The sequence below is a fragment of the Phacochoerus africanus genome, chromosome 4 (assembly GCF_016906955.1).
Source record: "Phacochoerus africanus isolate WHEZ1 chromosome 4, ROS_Pafr_v1, whole genome shotgun sequence".
NCBI lineage: Eukaryota > Metazoa > Chordata > Mammalia > Artiodactyla > Suidae > Phacochoerus > Phacochoerus africanus.
Window position 1 is genome coordinate 70,912,006 of NC_062547.1, and position 18,476 is coordinate 70,930,481.

Consider the following 18,476-nt stretch of genomic DNA (forward strand, 5'->3'; position numbering starts at 1 on the left):
TCCATTGTGCCTAATCTTGTGGACTAAAATATGATCATGATGCTGCATCTCAATAAAATGCAACCTGATTATCACCAATTGTCTATTCATAACCTGCATCTGAAGGACATTTACCTGCCAAGGAAGAAGCATGGGTTGGTCTGCATCTCCTGGAGATCCCAATTCTGTTTTCACTAAAAGGATTTCATGTTCTAGAAAGCTTTATAGGGCACAATGAGTGAGGTGAGATGGTATTTAGCTGAATGATAGAGCTGCCATTGGGACAGATTTTTGTTACTTCTTTGAAGATGATGTGCATCAACTTGGCAAGATATTCTCCTCTAGGTATGTGAGTAAGGAATGCAAAAACCATCCTGTATATACCATTGTGGAAAGATGTAATTAATTCTCAATGTCATCTACTTTTTCTTAGGGCTGAAAGCCAAGATGCATCATCTCCCTTCCCCATACTTAGAATATTTTAACTAGCACATGACTCAACAGTTCCTAAACATTTCTGAAGGATTTCTTTATGCCACCATAGTCACATGAGCCATTTCAAGTGAATTCAACATCCAGACAGAAAATCAATAAGAAAACAAAGTGAAAGAAGCCACTCACAAAGCCCATGGACATAATCCTGTTTCTATGAATTGTCCAAAATAGGAAGCTCCAAAGAGATAGTATATTAGTGACTGGGGTTGGAGAGGAAAATGGAAAGAAACTGATAATAGGTTGAAATTTCACATTGGGGTGATACACATAACCTAAAATTAGATAGTTAGATAGTAGTGCTGGTTGCACAAATCTGTGAATGTACAAAACCATAGAGTTGTACACTGTAAAGGGCTGGATTTTTTTTTTTTTTTTGGTCTTTTTAGGGCCACAGCTGCGGCGTATGGAAGTTCCCAGGCTAGAGGTCAAAACGGAGCTGCAGGAGTTCCCCTTGTGGCGCAGTGGTTAACGAATCCTACTAAGAACCATGAGGTTGCGGGTTCGGTCCCTGCCCTTGCTCAGTGGGTTAACGACCCCGCGTTGCCGTGAGCTGTGGTGTAGGTTGCAGACGCGGCTCGGATACTGTGTAGGCCGGAGGCTACAGCTCCGATTCGACCCCTAGCCTTGGAACCTCCACATGCCGCGGGACCGGCCCTAGAAATGGCAAAAAGACAAAAAAAAAAAAAACCAAAAAAAAAAAAAAAAAACGGAGCTGCAGCTGCTGGCCACAGCAACAGCCATAGCAACACAGGATCCGAGCCAGGTCTGCAACCCTCAATGCTGGATCCTTAACCCACTGAGCAAATCCAGGGATCAAACCTGAGTCCTCATGGATACTAGTCAGGTTTGTTACCACTGAGCCACAGCAGGAACTCCAGGGCTGAATTTTACATTAAGTGAATCATATCTCCATACAACATTTACTTAAAAATTCAATATAGACATTATAGTCACAAAAATTATTGACTTAAATGAAACACAAAAAATAAAAGATTTTACAGCAGAAATGGGGCACTTTACAATTCTCCACCATGACACAATTAAATGGCAAAACAGATACCGGGGGTAAGTAACTGCCAAAATTATGATGGGCTCAGATAACTATTATATAACATATGATGAATAAATAAGCAAAAGACCAACACCCCACTAGAAATATCATTAAAGATATATTTTCTAAGGTAGGATGAAATGCTGTAGAATATCGAAAAACAACTCATAACAAAACAGAGGGAGATCAAATTTGGCCAAATCTGTACTTTCCCTTGGAATTTATGCAATGTCAGAAAATACTGATGTAATAACCATATCTGACTGTTGTACATGATGTGGCCAAAAGTGCCAAGAAAGGCTTTTGCTGAAAACAGAAATAGGTTCTACGTTATACCTAAACATGATGCTGGGAAATGAATTTTTCAGATACAACTATTCTTGCAAAACCTGCAAGAATAGGGATTAGGGACTGTCTTCCCATTTTTAAATGTGAGAATAATGATGATGCTTATAAGCTCAGAATATATTCCTAGGCTATAAAGGGATTTGACTGTATTTTCACTCTGTGTGCCTAAATCCACAACCCACATATAGAATATATTTTATGACCACCTGTCCTGATGAACAAGGGAAAAATACATCAAATTTGTTGATTAAATCACACAAACATATCTAATAAAAAAATTCAATATCTAGAGAAAGGCAAATATGCACATGTAAAAATCTATGTCAGAAAATTTAATTTACCATCTAATTTCTATTTTTACTTACAATAATATTTGATGTGCAACTTCGAGTTTATTTAGTCTTGACTCAGAAATGTAGGTGACTTTGCCAAAATGACTTCCCAAGACATGATTCTGGATTATTTACAATATTTCTGCTACAAGTAATTTGAGACAATAGGTTCCTGAACAATAAGTAGTTTATTATTTCCCACAACAATATTATATTGCATGAGCCCCAGAGGTCAAAGATTAACTGGTTGAATCAAAAATTCATTAAAATCCAAAATTTTGAATGTTTATATGCATAAGTTGACCCATGCATTGTAACAAGACAACCACATTCTCACTAAAAACAAGTCCAAAGACAAAGAGAAAAACCACTATATTGTGCTCTCCTTTTTTAAGTATAAGAACTTGCTTCTAAGGAGCACCGAGCAGAGTTATTGGTCAGAGTGTCTAAGCCACCCCCAGGGCACCATCCTAGAATTTTCTGATTGGCTCCAAAGACTCCACCATTTCTCTCAAGGGTAGGAGAAGAGTTCATTTCACGTGAGCCCTTGAGATGGTGAACACAGAAACAAAACCAAATTCTACCAGAAAGAAACCTGAGGGTGAGAGGTGAGGGAAAATGTTGCTTGGTGGGTATGTGCCTTCCACATCTAATTTGAAGGTAAGCCTCATTTCCAAATCATGCCTCCCCTCCAGCTTCACCCATTCTTAAGGAAAATTCAATTTACCAATAGCGCTGGGGACCATATAGCCTTAAATGAAAAACAGAACCATGTGTCACAGTATGATATCCAGAACACTGTGAATTTTCCTGCCGGTCTTGGGCTGATGATTAAAGTAGAAGAGTTTGTCTCCAATCTTCCATGTGGTCAAAGCTGGGTCATCAATGAAGACATGATATAATGGCCTATTGGTTTCAAAAAGGTGTGAAATTTTTTCAGGTATGGAGCTAGACGATAAGGAAATCCTGAATGAGAGTGGATGCACACCTCTTTGACTCACCCTTCAATTCATATTTCACATCTCAATTTTGTTCTCCGACATCTTTCCCACACATATTCTGAGCTAATGCTTATGGGAAAAACAGATTTGGATAAGCTCTTGCTTTTAAATTTGAGTATATCTTTTCATGCAGCAATAAAATGAATAAAATGAATGGAGTTATGAAGTTAATGTGTGTGTGTGTACATAACAAATATATCCCTCCACTGATCCTGATAGCCTTAAGTTCTAATCATGTACGAGCAGAGACCTTACTAGGTTTAGATGCATGGTAAACACAACTGCATTACAGTTTTTAAGCACTGTTCTGTAGACACCATTCCCATGTTCCTTTGTTTTCTTGCATACCATCCAGTCATCAACCTTCATTCTCCTTAGCTTCTCAAAACACTGACTGAGATTTCATTTAATTTTTCCACAGTAGAACAATCCCAGGTGATTTTGCGAGTGATTTATATTAAAGTAATGCTCTGTACCTAAATTTTTATTGAAATATAATTAATTTGCTATACAGCAGTGATTCAGATATATATGTATATAATTTTTCATGTTCTTTTCCATTATGGTTTATCTCAGAACATTGAATATAGTTCCCTGTGCTATATAGTAGGACCTTGTTGTTTATTCATTCTATATAGAATAGTTTGCATCTGCTAATCCCTCACTCCTAGTTCATCCCTCCCCCACCATTCCCACCTTTGCATCCATAAGTCTGTTCTCTGTGTCTGTGAATCTGTTTCTTTTTTCTTTTTCTTCCTTTTTTTTTTTTTTTTTTTGTCGTTTTGGCATTTCTTGGGCCGCGCCCGCCGCATATGGAGGTTCCCAGGCTAGGGGTCCAATCGGAGCTGTAGCTGCCAGCCTACACCAGAGCCACAGCAACACAGGATCCGAGCCACGTCAGCGACCTACATTACACCTCACGGCAACGCCGGATCCTTAACCCACTGAGCAAGGGCAGGGATCGAACCCTCAACCTCATGGTTCCTAGTCGGATTCATTAACCACTGCGCCACGACAGGAACTCCTAGATATTTTTAGTAGTGTGCCTAATTATCACATCACAGGATTCTTTCATCTAGAAACTACTGTCATCACTCTAAGTAATAAGTCATGATAAGAATGTCATCAGGCACACAAGTTCTCAGAGTCATTACTATATAGAAACCTGCATTCGAAAGATGTTGGATAAAATGCATCATAAAGGAGAGAAAACCCCAGGGGATGACATATGAAGTAAAACTGATTTGATATCTTGGAACTATTTGATAAAAAATTTTAAAAGAGGAACAATAACCATAGTAACACATAATTGAGGGTGTACATCATATCAACCGTGGAGGTTGGGGGAGACCCAGTGATGACTTTCTGCTGAAGATTAAAGTTCTCTCTTATGAGGCGAGAAATACAGTCGTGCTCCAAAGCTGCTCAGAGTGTGTAAAATTATGACCAGTGATTCTCTTTTCCCCCTCAGACCCCTCAATCTGTGTGCAGCCAGAGCTGCGTTCCAGGATTCAGGAAAATTTCAGAGGAAGGAAAGCCCACTTATGCTTTCTTTGAGTTTTTTGCCCAGGGAGAGAAATTTCCAATCAGACAGGTAGGAAACATGTAACTAGTTGATGATTACTCCGCCGTGTAAATTATTTCCCAATAAAAAGAAAACCAAGGCAATTGGCTACAAGATCATAGCGTTCCATCTCTCTCAAGGCATGCCTTCACTCACCCTTTCAACATATCCATATTTCAATCACCGTTGTTTCCCAGTTATGTGTAATCTCTTGTCTGCCTGCGCTCTTCCAATCAGGCTCCACTGTGGCACTGATTCCAAAGGACAATCTCACTCTGAAGTCTCATCAGGGACCAGGCTGAAGTCTGCCATAAAATATAACCTATAGAATGAATCATCCAGGCAGGGTGCCTTGAAAGCTTGAGACCTATACTTTTCACAGGCAGATGAGAAGCACACAGTAGGTACATATAAATCGTTATAGAAATAATTTGTACTAGGTCTGGAACACTGTGAGAGTTACCAAGTGTGTATAATTAAGTAGCACCAGGACTCTAACCTCTGGAATACTTCAATATAGGAGAGGAACATGTAAAAAAGAAAAATAACACAACATCCTAATTGAAATCACAACCTAGAGCGCCTAAAAGTCGCTATTGCATGAGACAGCAACTTGAAGACAACTATCAAAGTAAAATGTGTTGAAAACAAACATATGGTTAGCTAAGGGGAAAGGGGGAGGGGATTAACTGGAGATTAGAATTAACAAATACACAATACTGTATATGAAATTGATAAACAACAAGGACCTACTATGTAGCACAGGGAGCTATACTCAATATCTGATAATAACCTATAATGGAAGAGAATCTGAAAAAGAATGTAAAGATGAATATATATACATAAATATATAATTGAATCACTTTAATGTACACCCAAAACTAACACAACATTGTAAATCGACTACACTTCAATTTTTTAAAAGTAAGGCTAAAAAGGATATTATTATGAAATAGGAAATGCAGACAGATTAATTAAATAGTGCTTATATTTTCTAAAATACAAAGAATGTTGTAAGGATTAGAATTCTTCCATAAATACTATGCAATTCCAATCATCTTTTTTATTAAAGTATAAATGATTTACAATGTTGTGCCCATTTCTGCTGTATAGAAAAGTAACCCATTCTTTTTTTCATATTATCATCCATCATATTCTATGCCAAGAGATTGATATAACTCCCTGGGCTATACAGTGATCTTAATAGTAGGATTCATCAGGTTTCGACCACTTGGCAGATACATAGCTATGAATTCTTATTCATTCTCAGGTATGAATAAGTTAATTTTTAAAAAGACTTCCCTAATGCTATAAAAATTGGTTGTAATGATCATTGTACAACTACAAATATAATAAAATTCAATGAATAATAAAAAAAAGAAAAAGAAAAAAATAAAAAGACTTCCCTATCTCATGAACTCACTAAAGGATTTGAAGCATCAGTAAATGTTTAAAACAGAGAGAGATATAAAAGAACACAGGACAGGGGACCCACAATAAAACATACATGTTTGTTTGTGCTACATGTGTCTCTGGAAAAATAGAGAGAGGCCAGGGGCGGTTGGCTCTATGAAGAGGGAACGAGTATCTGGGGAAAATAAATGTGACTGAGAATTACTATGATTAAAAAAAAAAAAGAATTACTATGATTGTTTTAGAATTATATACTATTGCATGAGAATTCACTATGAAAAATAATAGGACCTTTAATGGAGGAGTAGGCTATCACCTATTTTTATAAATAAAATGTAATCAAAACAGTCATGCCCATTAACTTACATATTGTCTAGGACTGATTTTGTGCTGTGACAACAGAGATGAGTAAGTGTCACAGAGACTATATGGCCTGAGAAGCTGAAAATATTTATTACCTGCCACTTTACAAAAAAGTTAAACCATGCTTTAAGGAGTAAATTAATGGAAAATTGTTTAAAATTCATCTTATTCTTCAATAATTAAACTATTTCTGCCCCAAATAAATATATAACAGCAATACCAATCCTCTCTGAATCCAAATTATTCCAACTCCATCAAACTATTTTCAACAATTATATGGAAAAATTGTGCAAGAATGGTCACAGCAAAATGGCAAAGTAGAATGAGGAAAGATTTGTTCTACCAGGGATCAAGTTAGACACCAAAAGCAACCAGTAAAAATTAAGGTAATGATAAAAATAGGATGCCCCAGGAGGGTGAGGTAAAGTTTCTTTCTCTGTAAGAGGATGAATAAAGAAATCTTTTTTAGGGGAGTTCCCTTTGTGGCGCAGCAGAAATGAATCTGACTAGGAATGATGAGGTTGCGGGTTCAATCCCTGGCCTTGCTCAGTGGGTTAAGGATCCGGTGTTGCCATGAGCTGTGGTGTAGGTCACAGACATGGCTGAGATCCCACATTGCTGTGGCTGTGGCTATGGCATAGGCTGACAGATGTAGCACCAATTAGACCCCTAGCCTGGGAACCTCCATAGGCTGTAAAATTTAAAAAAAGAAATATTTTTTATTAGAGTTTAGTTGATTTATAGAGTTGTGTCAATTTTTGCTGTACAGCTTAGTGACCCAGTCATACATATATCTATTCATTCCTTTTCTCATATTATCTTTCATCATGGTATATCCCAAGAGACTGGATATTGTTCCCCATGCTGTACAATAGGACCTCATTCCTTATTCATTCTAAAGATAATAGTTTGCATCTACCAACTGAAACTCCTCATCCACCCCACTTCCTCCCCCATCCCCTTTGTCAACCACAAGTTTGTTCTTTATGTCCATGAGTCTGTTTCTGTTTGGCAAATGTGTTCATTTGTGCCATATTTTATATTCCACGTATAAGCGATATCATATAGTACTTATCTCTTTCTGAGTTACTTCACTTAGTATGAGAATCTCTCATTGCATCCAAGTTGCTGCAAATGGCATTATTTTGTCATTTTTATAGCTGAGTAGTATTCCATTGTGTATATGTACCACATCTTCATAATCCATTCATATGGTGATGGACATTTATGTAGTTCCATGTCTTGGCTATTGTGAATAGTGCTGCAGTGAACATAGGGGTGCTGCATATATCTTTTTGAATTGTAGTTTTGTCTGGATATATGCCCAGAAGGGGTATTGCTGGATCATATGACAGTTCTATATTTAGTCTTCTGAGGAACATCCATACTGTTTTCCATAGTGATTGTACCAATTTACATTCCTACCAATAGTGAAGAAGAGTTCCCTTTTCTCCATACCCTCTCCAGCATTTGTTATTTATTGACTTGTTAATGATGGCCATTCTGACTGGTGTGAAGGAAATCTTTGACTTCACCAGGAAAACTATAGAAACCGTGGCAATAGAATACTTAGCATGAGGAAGACATTGGGGACAGTAGGGAAAAGCGTTGGGAAGAATTCATGTCCTTGGTGATATCACTGAACCCCAAGATGAGTCAACCACATGCTGAAGATCCAGGCTGTCTCACTGTAGCTGAAAGCATTCTTCCTAGGTTATGAAAGTAGACTCTTTATCTGGTATCTGAGATGACATCAGAGGCAGTCTATATGCATAATGACCACGTTAAAAACAAGTCCATAGTGAAGCATTTGTGAAACTGAAACACTGAGTCATTGATTTTTCCCAAGATGCAGAGCAGTGTTCCATCCAGTGCCTAGCTCAAGAATATTCAAATAGGAAGAGAAATCGCTGCCTCCCCAAGGACTTGACCTTCCTGAGCTTTGATGATTTTCTGGGGATGTCACTGGCCTGCACGGCTCTGTGCTTCTGTGTCATCACGCTGGGGTTTTGTGGGTCTTTGTGAAGCACAGAGACATCCCTATAGTCAAGGCAAATAATAGAGTTCTCAATTATGTCCTTCTCATCTCCCTCCTCCTGTGCTTCCTCTGCTCCTTACTCTTCATTGGCCATCCCAACACAGCCACGTGCATACTCAGACAAATCACATTTGCAACTGTGTTCACTGTGGCTGTTGCCACTGTTCTGGCCAAAACACTTACTGTGACTCTAGCATTCAAGGCCATGAAACCAGGAGGAACCGTGAAGAGATTGCTAGTAACAGGAGCTTCTAACTATGTCATTCCCATCTGCTCCCTGACCCAAGTGATTATCTGTGGAGTCTGGCTGGGAACCTCTCCCCTTTTCCTTGAGATAGACACTCATTCTGAGCCCAAGAGCCTCATCATCATGTGCAACAAAGGCTCCGTCAATGCCTTCTACTCTATCCTGGAATACCTGGGCTCCTTAGCCCTGGGGAGTTTCTCCTTGGCTTTTCCTTGTCAGGAACTTGCCTGATAATTTCAATGAAGCCAAGTTCCTGACCTTCAGCATGCTGGTGTTCTGCACTGTCTGGGTCACCTTCATCCCTGTCTACCACAGCACCAAGGGCAAGGTCATGGTGGCATGGAGATCTTCTCCATCTTGGCCTCCAGTGCTGGGCTACTAGGTTGCATCTTTTCCCCAAAGTGCTATATTATTCTTATATGACCTGATAAGAACTCCTCAAAAAGTACTGTTGTCAGTCAGTGACCTCATAAACTAGAAAAAATATTTAAAAGGCAAAAATTAAAAGTGCAAAAAGTTGAAGTTCCCATTGTGGAAATGAACCAACTAGTATCCATGAGGATGCAGGTTCAATCCCTGGCTTCACTCACTGGATTAAGGATCTGGCATTGCCGTGAGCTGTGGTGTAGGTCACAGATACGGCTGGGATCCCAAGCTGCTGCAGCTGTGGCATAGGCTGGCAGCTGCAGTTTCGATTCAACCCCTGGGCTGAGAACTTCTATATATGGCACCTGTAGCCCTAAAAAAGCAAAAAATAAAAATAAAAATCAATAAAAGTGCAAAAAGTTATAGACAAAAGAGGACAAACTACAATTTTTTTCCTTTAGAATTACTTTATTAAAACATAAATGTAGGGTCTGGGGCTCCCAGTGCTATAAACATTTTATAAATACCCACTCCCAGTCCGAGCAGGGTGAAGAGGCAAGAGTGACCCCTGGACTAACCTAATTTTAATAACCTAAAGTGATTCAGTTACCTATGGGCTTTCATCATCTCCTAGTTATACAGTGAAGATCATGGCAAATAGGAAAACGCTCAATATGGTCTTGGCTCCCCATAACCCCCATTTCCTCCACTGCCTCCTGGACCATAATTTCCTCCACCATATGGAGCCACCATGTTCCTGCCCTCACCAAAGTTTCCATTCTTCATTGGACCATAATTAGAAGGTTGCTGGTTATAATTTCCAAAATCATTGTAAATTCCACTTCCACAATTTCCTCCTCCATAGTTGCTACCTCCAGAGCCCCTTTTCTGGTTGCCATATCCTGGTCCTCCACCACCATATCCTCCTCCTCCATAACCAGGGCAGCTTCCAAAATTGCCACCTCCAGGTCCTCCTCCATATCCATAATAGCCATCCTCCAGTCCAGGGCCTCTTCCATAACCATTATATCCTCCTTTATATTTCCTTCCAGGTCCTGCTCCAAAATTTCCACCACCCCCACAAGAATCTCCTAAACCAATGTGGCCCCCTCTTCCACTTGTAGAACTTTGGATTTCCTGCATTTCTTGTCTAGACAAGGCCTTTCCTACTTCTGCATGATGACCATTGATGGTGTGGTACTTCTGCAACACAATCTTGTCCACAGGATCATGGTCATCAAAAGTAACAAATCCAAAGCCTCTTTTCTTTCCAGACTGCCTGTCAGTAATTATCTCAATGGTATCAATTTTTCCATATTTCTCAAAGTAATCTCTAAGATGATGTTCCTCAGTATCTTCCTTAATTCCACCAACAAACAGCTTCTTGACAGCTAAATGAGCCCCTGGCTTTTCAGATTCCTCTCTTGCAACAGCGCGTTTGGGGTCAACCACTTTCCCATCAACTGAATGAGGTCTGGCAGCCATGGCAGCATCAACCTCAGCCACGGATGAGAAAGTTACAAAACCGAATCCCCTCGATCTTTTGTTTGAAGGATTCCTTAAAACCACACAGTCTGTAAGTTTTCCCCATTGCTGGTAATAGTTCCTCAGACTTTTTTCTGTGGTTCTGGAGCACAAGCCACCAATAAAGAGTTTATGGAATTGCTCATTTATTCTCTTTTTCCTCTTCAAAGGAACAGATTTCAAAGTTGTCTCCATCACGAACTCTGTTGCTTCAGCCTGATTTCCCACAGCTGAGGAAGATGAAAGAGATCTCAGGGGTGAATGCATACTGAACTGGTCCTGGTCCTGCAAGGAAAACCTGAGCTGCTGCAGGAACAACCCTTCTAGCGATGCTGCTACTGCTGCTGCCTCTGGAGTGGCTACTGTCCTTAGATCAATCTTGAGCACCTTTCAGTTTTCCTGCAAAACACCATTTCCATAGAATGACCTTTCCTGACCTAGTCATCCAAATCCATATCGCTCTCTCTCCATTAATTTTCCCAATTTTTAAGTGTATATTATTATCATCTCTTTATTTCATATTGATTTTTCTAAGTTGGAAAAAGGGAGGAAGACTAATATGGACTTGACTATTTTCACTGAAATACTTATTCACTCAGCCCTTAGAAGTGCTCAGATATACGTTTTTTTTGAAAAAAACTATTCAAACTCAAAAAAATGCTTTCTAATTTTTTTCTACTAAATGCACTCATCTGCAGTTATATAATGATATGACCTCTTTTGTGGTAAGCTTCAATCGTCACTATGATTTTTTTGTATGTCTTTTTAGGGCCACACCTGTGTCATATGAAAGTTCCCAGGCTCAGGGTCAAATTGGAGCTATAGCTGCTGGCCTACACCACAGCCACAGCACTGCAGGATCTAAGCCATGTCTACGACCTACAGCTACACCACAGGTCACGGCAATGCTGGATCCTTAACCCACTGGGCAAGTCCAGGTACTGAACTGGCGTCCTCATGGATCCTAGTCCTCATGGATCCTAGTAGGATTTTTTACCCCTGAGCCACCCACCTGAATCACCCACCTCAGCCACAGGGAACTCCTGTCACTATGATTTTAAATCCTTTCTCTGTAATCCTTTATTTAGGACTCAGGTCATAATAATCTGTTTAAAACGTAAACCTAATCAGCACTCCCTTTTAAATCTGTCATTTCTGTCTTCAGAAGATATTTTAAAGGGGGAAACTAAAAATAATTTCACTCATGTTATCCTGCCATAATTGTTAATACTATCCCTTGCCACCATCTCTCTCAAGATGTCTCAGTTTGGAAGGGAAATTACTTGACCCTCCTATTTACAGAGCACCTGGGCGGGGCGGGGGGGGGGGGGTTGTTGTTCATTTTAATGATTTTTATTTTTTCCATTATAGCTGAGAGCACCTGTTACATGCCAAGTTATATACAACCCATGATTCAGAATTTCACTTAAGTCGTTGCCCCAGGTTATTTTAATTTTGATGAGAGAAAAGGGTTATAGACTAAAGGCTGTCTATTATGGTGTTAGGTATGATTAAGTGCTGTGATAATAAAGTCAACACAGAGAGAGAGAGAAACATGGAGGTCTGGAGGAAGAGACAGAGGAAGGAAGAGACAAGAAGGGGGAAAGAAATTAATGAATGACAATTATTGATGATAAAGAAATTGGGGAAGGCCAAACTGAAGACATATTTGAAGCAGAGAACTGAATTCTGTACCCAGGGCTGGGGATCAGATCTGAGCTGCAGCTGCCAGCCTAGCCTCAGCCACAGCAACGTGGGATCAGCATGGGATCAGCGCACCGGGACCAGGATCCGAGCTGCGACTGCCACAGCTTACAGCTCACTGCCACAGCTTACAGCTCACTGCCACAGCTTACAGCTCACCGCAGTGCTGGATCCTTATCCTTAACCCACTGAGCAATGCCAGGGATCGAACCTGCATCCTCATTGATACTAGTCAGGTTCCTAACCTGCTGCACCCACTACAGGAACTCCAAGAACTGAATTTTTAAAAAGAAAGGAAAAAGACCAAGCACATTTGTGGGTAAAAAAAAAAATTCAGAGAGAACAATATAAACAGCGAATGGCCAAATACCACTTCTACTTCATAGTGATTTTTGTTTTTTTTAAAAAAAAAATCTGGGAGTTCCCGTTGTGCCTCAGTGGTTAACGAATCTGACTAGGAACCATGAGGTTGTGGGTTCAATTCCTGGACTTGCTCAGTGGGTTAAGGATCTGGCGTGGCGGTGAGCTGTGGTGTAGGTCGCAGACGCGGCTGGGATCCCACGTTGCTGTGGCTGTGGTGTAGGCCGGTGGCTACAGCTCTGATTGGACCCCTAGCCTGGGAACCTCCATATGCCGCAGGAGCAGCCCTCAAAAGGAAAAAAAAATCTGACCCATTATCCCAAGAAAGCTTCATACACAAAACTATACAAAACCTTGAAGATGTCTTAAAACTAACACCAAAGAAATAACTTTTAACAAGGTAGCTCTTATTTTAAGAGCTACTCCTTACTAATTTATGAGATTTTACAAAAGAAAGTATATAAATGAACACTCTCTTGCCATCCAAATGGATTCTACACTCACCAGAAGAAGCTGGCTTGGAAAACTGGTCAATGCAGGTTTGTTCTCAAACTGTCCTCAGACCCACTCCTGAGAGGCAGGCAGCCTGAAGCTTGCTGGAAAATGAACTAACCTCTGCCTCAGATTCCCCTTTTATAGAGGAAGAGTGTGGATAACCCAATCAGTGGATAACCCAATCGGTGGATAATCCAGAGAAGACACCCTATCTCAGATCAAAGGGATTAGAGAGATTCCTGAGTCTTTACACACAAACTGAGGCTATTGACACCTTCTGATACTATTGTGGATGAAAAAAAAATTAATATGTTTGTATATAGGGGTGGTATTTGCAGTCTCTACCAACATTTTCATGTTTTCTTTCACTCAATAAGGACATATTCTACAAAAATCAGAACGGAAGTCTCCCTGTAAAAAAATATCCGTAAACTCATGTTTCAACGTAGTAAAATAGAGACTGTTTAAATGTTTTTCAGTAAAAGAAAGCCTAAATTTTTGTTAGCAAGTCTGTAATGTCTATATCACACAGCAACTCAAAAGAAATTAGTGTTTTGTGCACTTACACATAATTACTGATAAATTTGGGATTATTTCAACCATCACTCTTTCCCCATCCTTTGACCTAAACAGTCTAACCCTCTTTACTTCACTGACTATGATATAACTCTTTCATTATTCCATTGTTCCCTCTATAAACTTATTAGTTGCAATCATATACAAATCATTGTGTGGTTAATTTGGAGATTAAATTATGAATTCTTCATTTAATATGATCTAATACAGATACTTTCACCACCTTTCCCAAAGGCTAATACCTTAGAACACTTTCAATTCCATTTCAACTTTCCTGACGTTTCTACTACTACTGTCATGCATTTTAATTTTCCACATACTTTGCATATATTTATACATATAAATAAACAAAATATAAAATACATATGTATCTAGAGATACTTTTAGAATTACTTGTTTTATTTGTATTTATTTATATATATATATGTACATTTTTTGTGTGTCTTTTTAGGGCTGCACCCATGACATAAGGAGGTTCCTGGGAGTTCCCATTGTGGCTCAGTGGTTAACAAATCCAACTAGGAACCATGAGGTTGTGGGTTCAGTCCCTGCCCTTGCTCAGTGGGTTAAAGATCCAGCGTTGCAGTGAGCTGTGGTGTGGGTTGCAGACACGGCTCGGATCCCGTGTTGCTGTGGCTCTGGCGTAGGCCGGCAGCTGCAGCTCCCTTTGGACCCCTAGCCTGGGAACCTCCATATGCCGAGGGAGTGGACCAAGAAATGGCAAAAAGACACACACACAAAAAGGAGGTTCCCAAGCTAGGTGTGGAATCGGAGCTGTAACCACTGGCCTAAACCACAGCCACAGCAATGTGGGATCCGAGCTGCATCTGCACCTACACCACAGCTCAGATAAACGCCGGCTCCTTAACCCACTGAACGAGGGCAGGGATCAAACCTGCGTCCTCATGGAGGCTAGTCAGATTCGTTTCCACTGAGCCACCATGGGAACTCCTGCATTTATTTCCAAACTATTTTTCCTTTTATTCTTTATTCCTTCCTGAATTCCTGGTTTTCAATCTAAAACTATTTTCCTTTGGACTTAATAACTCTCTCTAGTATTTTGCCTAATTCGAAGCTACTAACAATGAAATGTTTCACTTTAAGTCTTTCTAAGACATCTTTATTTGGGACAATATTCATGCTGGGTATAGAATTCTGGTTTGAAATGAGATTTTTTGCACTTTAAAAAGCTGCCCTGTTGATACCTATCTTACTTTATTTTTTATTTATGTTTAGACATCACCAGTTAGCCTTTCTCTTGCTTGTTTTGCCTCTGTATTTTCTAAAATTCTTTTTACATGAACTTTGGATTTTTGATCATAATGTAGCTCATCATTGTTTCCTGTGTGTTTATTTTGCTTAAAGAATGTGAGTTAGGAAAAAAAAAAAAAGAATGTGAGTTAGAGTTCCCTTGTGGGTCAGCTATTAACAAACTCGACTAGGATCCAAGAGGATGCAGATTCGATCCCTGGCCTCAGTGGGTTAAGGATCTGGTGTTGCATGAGCTGTGGTGTAGGTCACAGATGTGGCTCAGATCTGGTGTTGCTGTGGCTGTGGGGTAGGCCAGCAGCTACAGCTCTGATTCAGCCCCTAGCCTGGGAACTTCCATATGCCGTGAGTGCAGCCCTAAAAAAAAAAAAAAAAAAGTGAGTTAACTTCCTCTGTGGGTTGATGTATTTCATTCATTTGGAACTCACTTGTGCATTTTCACTTGCAACATCAATTCCATCCCTAGTGCCCTCTACTCTCCTTTTAATCACATCCCACTTCTCTTTTAACTCTGTCCTGAGTTTTGTAATATTGTTCACACTGTGCTTTTGCTGGGATATTTGCTTCTGAACTGCCTTGCAGTTTATTCAACTAGCCTTTTTGGGAATCAAAACCTTCTTAATTACTTAAATTCTCAGTTTCAGTTCTAATATAAACACAATCCATAGCTTCAATATTTAAAAAAAGGAAGTACAGTTTCAGAATGTGGAGAAATTTTATTCCTCTGTATACAATAAAATTCAAACAGGAAAAAATTATAGCTTGGATCATGTTAAGATACAGCAGGAGTCAGAATACACCAAAATTCACCAGAAGGACAGAGAAGGTGGAAACGTTGGTGGGAGAAAAATTTGTGTTATGTATATCTGGTAGAGTCCATCAAGGCAAATTATGTAAATACAGTAGTTCTGCCAAATAAAATGTTGAAAATCCAGAGGAAAGGAGTCAAACTTAAAAAAGTGCTCCACAAAAGATGATTTTAAAAAATATTCTGTGTGAATTCTCTTACAACAGTAAACCTTATGAAATCTCAATACAGATGAAGGATAATGGATCAAACTTAACTTTTGACTTGAGATGTGGTGTAATCATAAAACACTGTATTTAGAGGCTGAAAAAGAAGAAAAGATAAATCTTATTCTTCATTTTTTTTGTCTTTTGTCTTTTTTTGTTGTTGTTGTTGCTATTTCTTGGGCCACTCCCTCGGCATATGGAGGTTCCCAGGCTAGGGGTCAAATCTGAGCTGTAGCCACCGGCCTACGCCAGAGCCACAGCAACTCAGGATCCGAGCCGCGTCTGCAAACTACACCAGGGCTCACGGCAACGCCGGATCGTTAACCCACTGAGCAAGGGCAGGGACTGAACCCGCAACCTCATGGTTCCTAGTCAGATTCGTTAACCATTGCGCCATGACGGGAACTCCTTATTCCTCATTTTGATGTGAACTACATTTTGAAATGATAATATTGTGATTTCTTTGGTTAAATAGAGATGTTATAAAAAATAAAACCAACATCCTCTGTTTTCTTCCTTTAATGTGTGTTCTACAAAATTTTAAATTACGTAGGTTACTTTGTTCTATTGGTATTGATGTTGGATGGATAATAAAAATGTCTGAAGTTTAATTATATGTGACAATGTGACTGGCCTAAGGGATACCCAGATAGCTGGTTCAACTTTATTTCTGGCTGTGCTGCTGAGGGTGAGTCTGAAAGAGATTAGCATTTGATTCCCATAGACTAAGTTAAGAGATCCACCCTCCCCAATATGGGTGAGTATTACCCAATCTGCTGAGGGCCCAGATAGGGGAAAAAAAGGGTAAAGGACTGAAAATTTAAAGTGAATGGTCAGGTATGCATTTTAAACAGATCACTGTCCTGGCTTGGTGGGTTATGAACCCAACTAGGATGACAAGAATGAAAGTTCGATCTCTGGCCTCACTCAGTGGGTTAAGGATCTGGCATTGCCATGAGCTGTGCTGTAGGTTGCAGAAGTGGCTCAGATCTAGCGTTGCTGAGGCTGGGTCATAAGCCAGTGGCTGCAGCTCCAGTTCAGCCCCTAGGCTGGGAACCTCCATAGGCCATGTGTGTGGGCCCTAAAAAGACAAAAATAAAAAATCAAATAAACAGATCACTGTGATTAGAATCTCATGATTAGATTACAAGGACAAAGGATTTGGACTCTAATTCCTAATTTATTGCACTATTCCATTCAAAAGATAATATATTTGCATAAGTGTACTTGAGAGGATAAAATTTAAATATTTAAGGAAAAAATCTTTAATCTTTGAATAATTTATTCTATAGATGAGTATGGATTTGGCACTGGCTAAAGACCTTCCCCTTTCTATCTTTGTCTCACATCAGATTCATGACATCCCAGAATCTCATTCTCAATGTGTAGTGCCTGTACCAGCAGTATCAACTTCACTTGGGAACCTCTTAGAAATGAAAATTCGTGGAGTTTCCATCATGGTTCAGTGGAAATGAATCTGACTAGTATCCATGAGGACACAGGTTTGATCTCCGGCCTTGCTCAGTGGCATAAGAATCTGGCGTTGCTATGAACTACAGTGTAGGTTGCACACACAGCTCACATATCGTGTGGCTGTGGCGTAGGCTGGCAGCTGCAGCTCCGATTTGACTCCTAGCCTGGAAACTTCCATATGCCTCAGGTGCAGCCCTAAAAGAGATGAAAAAAAGAAAAGAAAAAGAAATGAAAATTCTCCATTCCCACCCAGACCTACTTGGGTAGGAGTCCAGCAATCTGAGTTCTAAAAACCCTCTAGAGGATTGTAATGCACTCTACAATTTGAGGCACATTTCTCCAGGGAGAGAAGGAAAATAGAATATTCAAATGAGCTAAGAACATTCTCCATGGATGGCAGTTTTTGACTCTCATTTTAATCAGTTGTCACATTTTATTTTGGTTGTTGTTATTTTGGTTTGTTTTGTTTTGCTTTGCTTTTTAGGGCTGAACCGAGGGCATATGGAAGTTCCCAGACTGGGGGTCAAATTGGAGCTTCAGCTGCTAGCCTACACCACAGCCACAGCAAATGGAGATCCAAGCCACGTATCCAACCTACACCACAGTCCACAGCAACACCAGATCCTTACCCTACTGAGCAAGGCCAGGGATCAAACACACATCCTCATGGATACTAGTCAGGTTCACTAACCACTGTGCTACAACAGGAACTCCCTATTTTATTTTTAGAGAGAAAGCTGGAAAAAAATAAGGCCCAACTTCACAGAAGGGACTATGAAACTGAGGCCAAGTAAAAACTGGTGTAAGCTCTATATATCCAGTAAGGCTGACCAGCTCCACAGTCCAGAGGTCAGTTACAAGAAT

The 18,476-nt window shown here is 39.8% G+C and overlaps 1 protein-coding gene and 1 pseudogene across 1 annotated transcript; one reads left to right on the forward strand and one right to left on the reverse strand.

Moving 5' to 3' along the window:
- The first annotated feature begins 213 nt into the window (after positions 1–213).
- On the forward strand, positions 214–9,296 carry LOC125124681 (vomeronasal type-2 receptor 116-like; annotated as a pseudogene).
- Positions 9,297–9,979: 683 nt separating this feature from the next.
- LOC125124682 (heterogeneous nuclear ribonucleoproteins A2/B1-like) lies at positions 9,980–10,916 on the reverse strand. Its single transcript, XM_047774714.1, has 2 exons — positions 10,337–10,916; positions 9,980–10,173 (listed from the first exon to the last, which is right to left on the reverse strand). Exons 1-2 carry the CDS (start codon positions 10,914–10,916, stop codon positions 9,980–9,982), a joined length of 774 nt encoding a protein of 257 aa, XP_047630670.1.
- Between the last annotated feature and the right edge of the window lie 7,560 nt (positions 10,917–18,476).

What these genes read in the sequence shown, in the direction of transcription:
- LOC125124682 (XM_047774714.1), bottom strand. Translation starts at nt 10,916, where the DNA reads ATGGAGACAACTTTGAAATCTGTTCCTTTGAAGAGGAAAAAGAGAATA. An exon ending in CTTGTCTAGACAAGAAATGC is followed by an intron (nt 10,174 to 10,336) that starts AGGAAATCCAAA and finishes TTATGGATATGG; the next exon opens with AGGAGGACCTGGAGGTGGCA.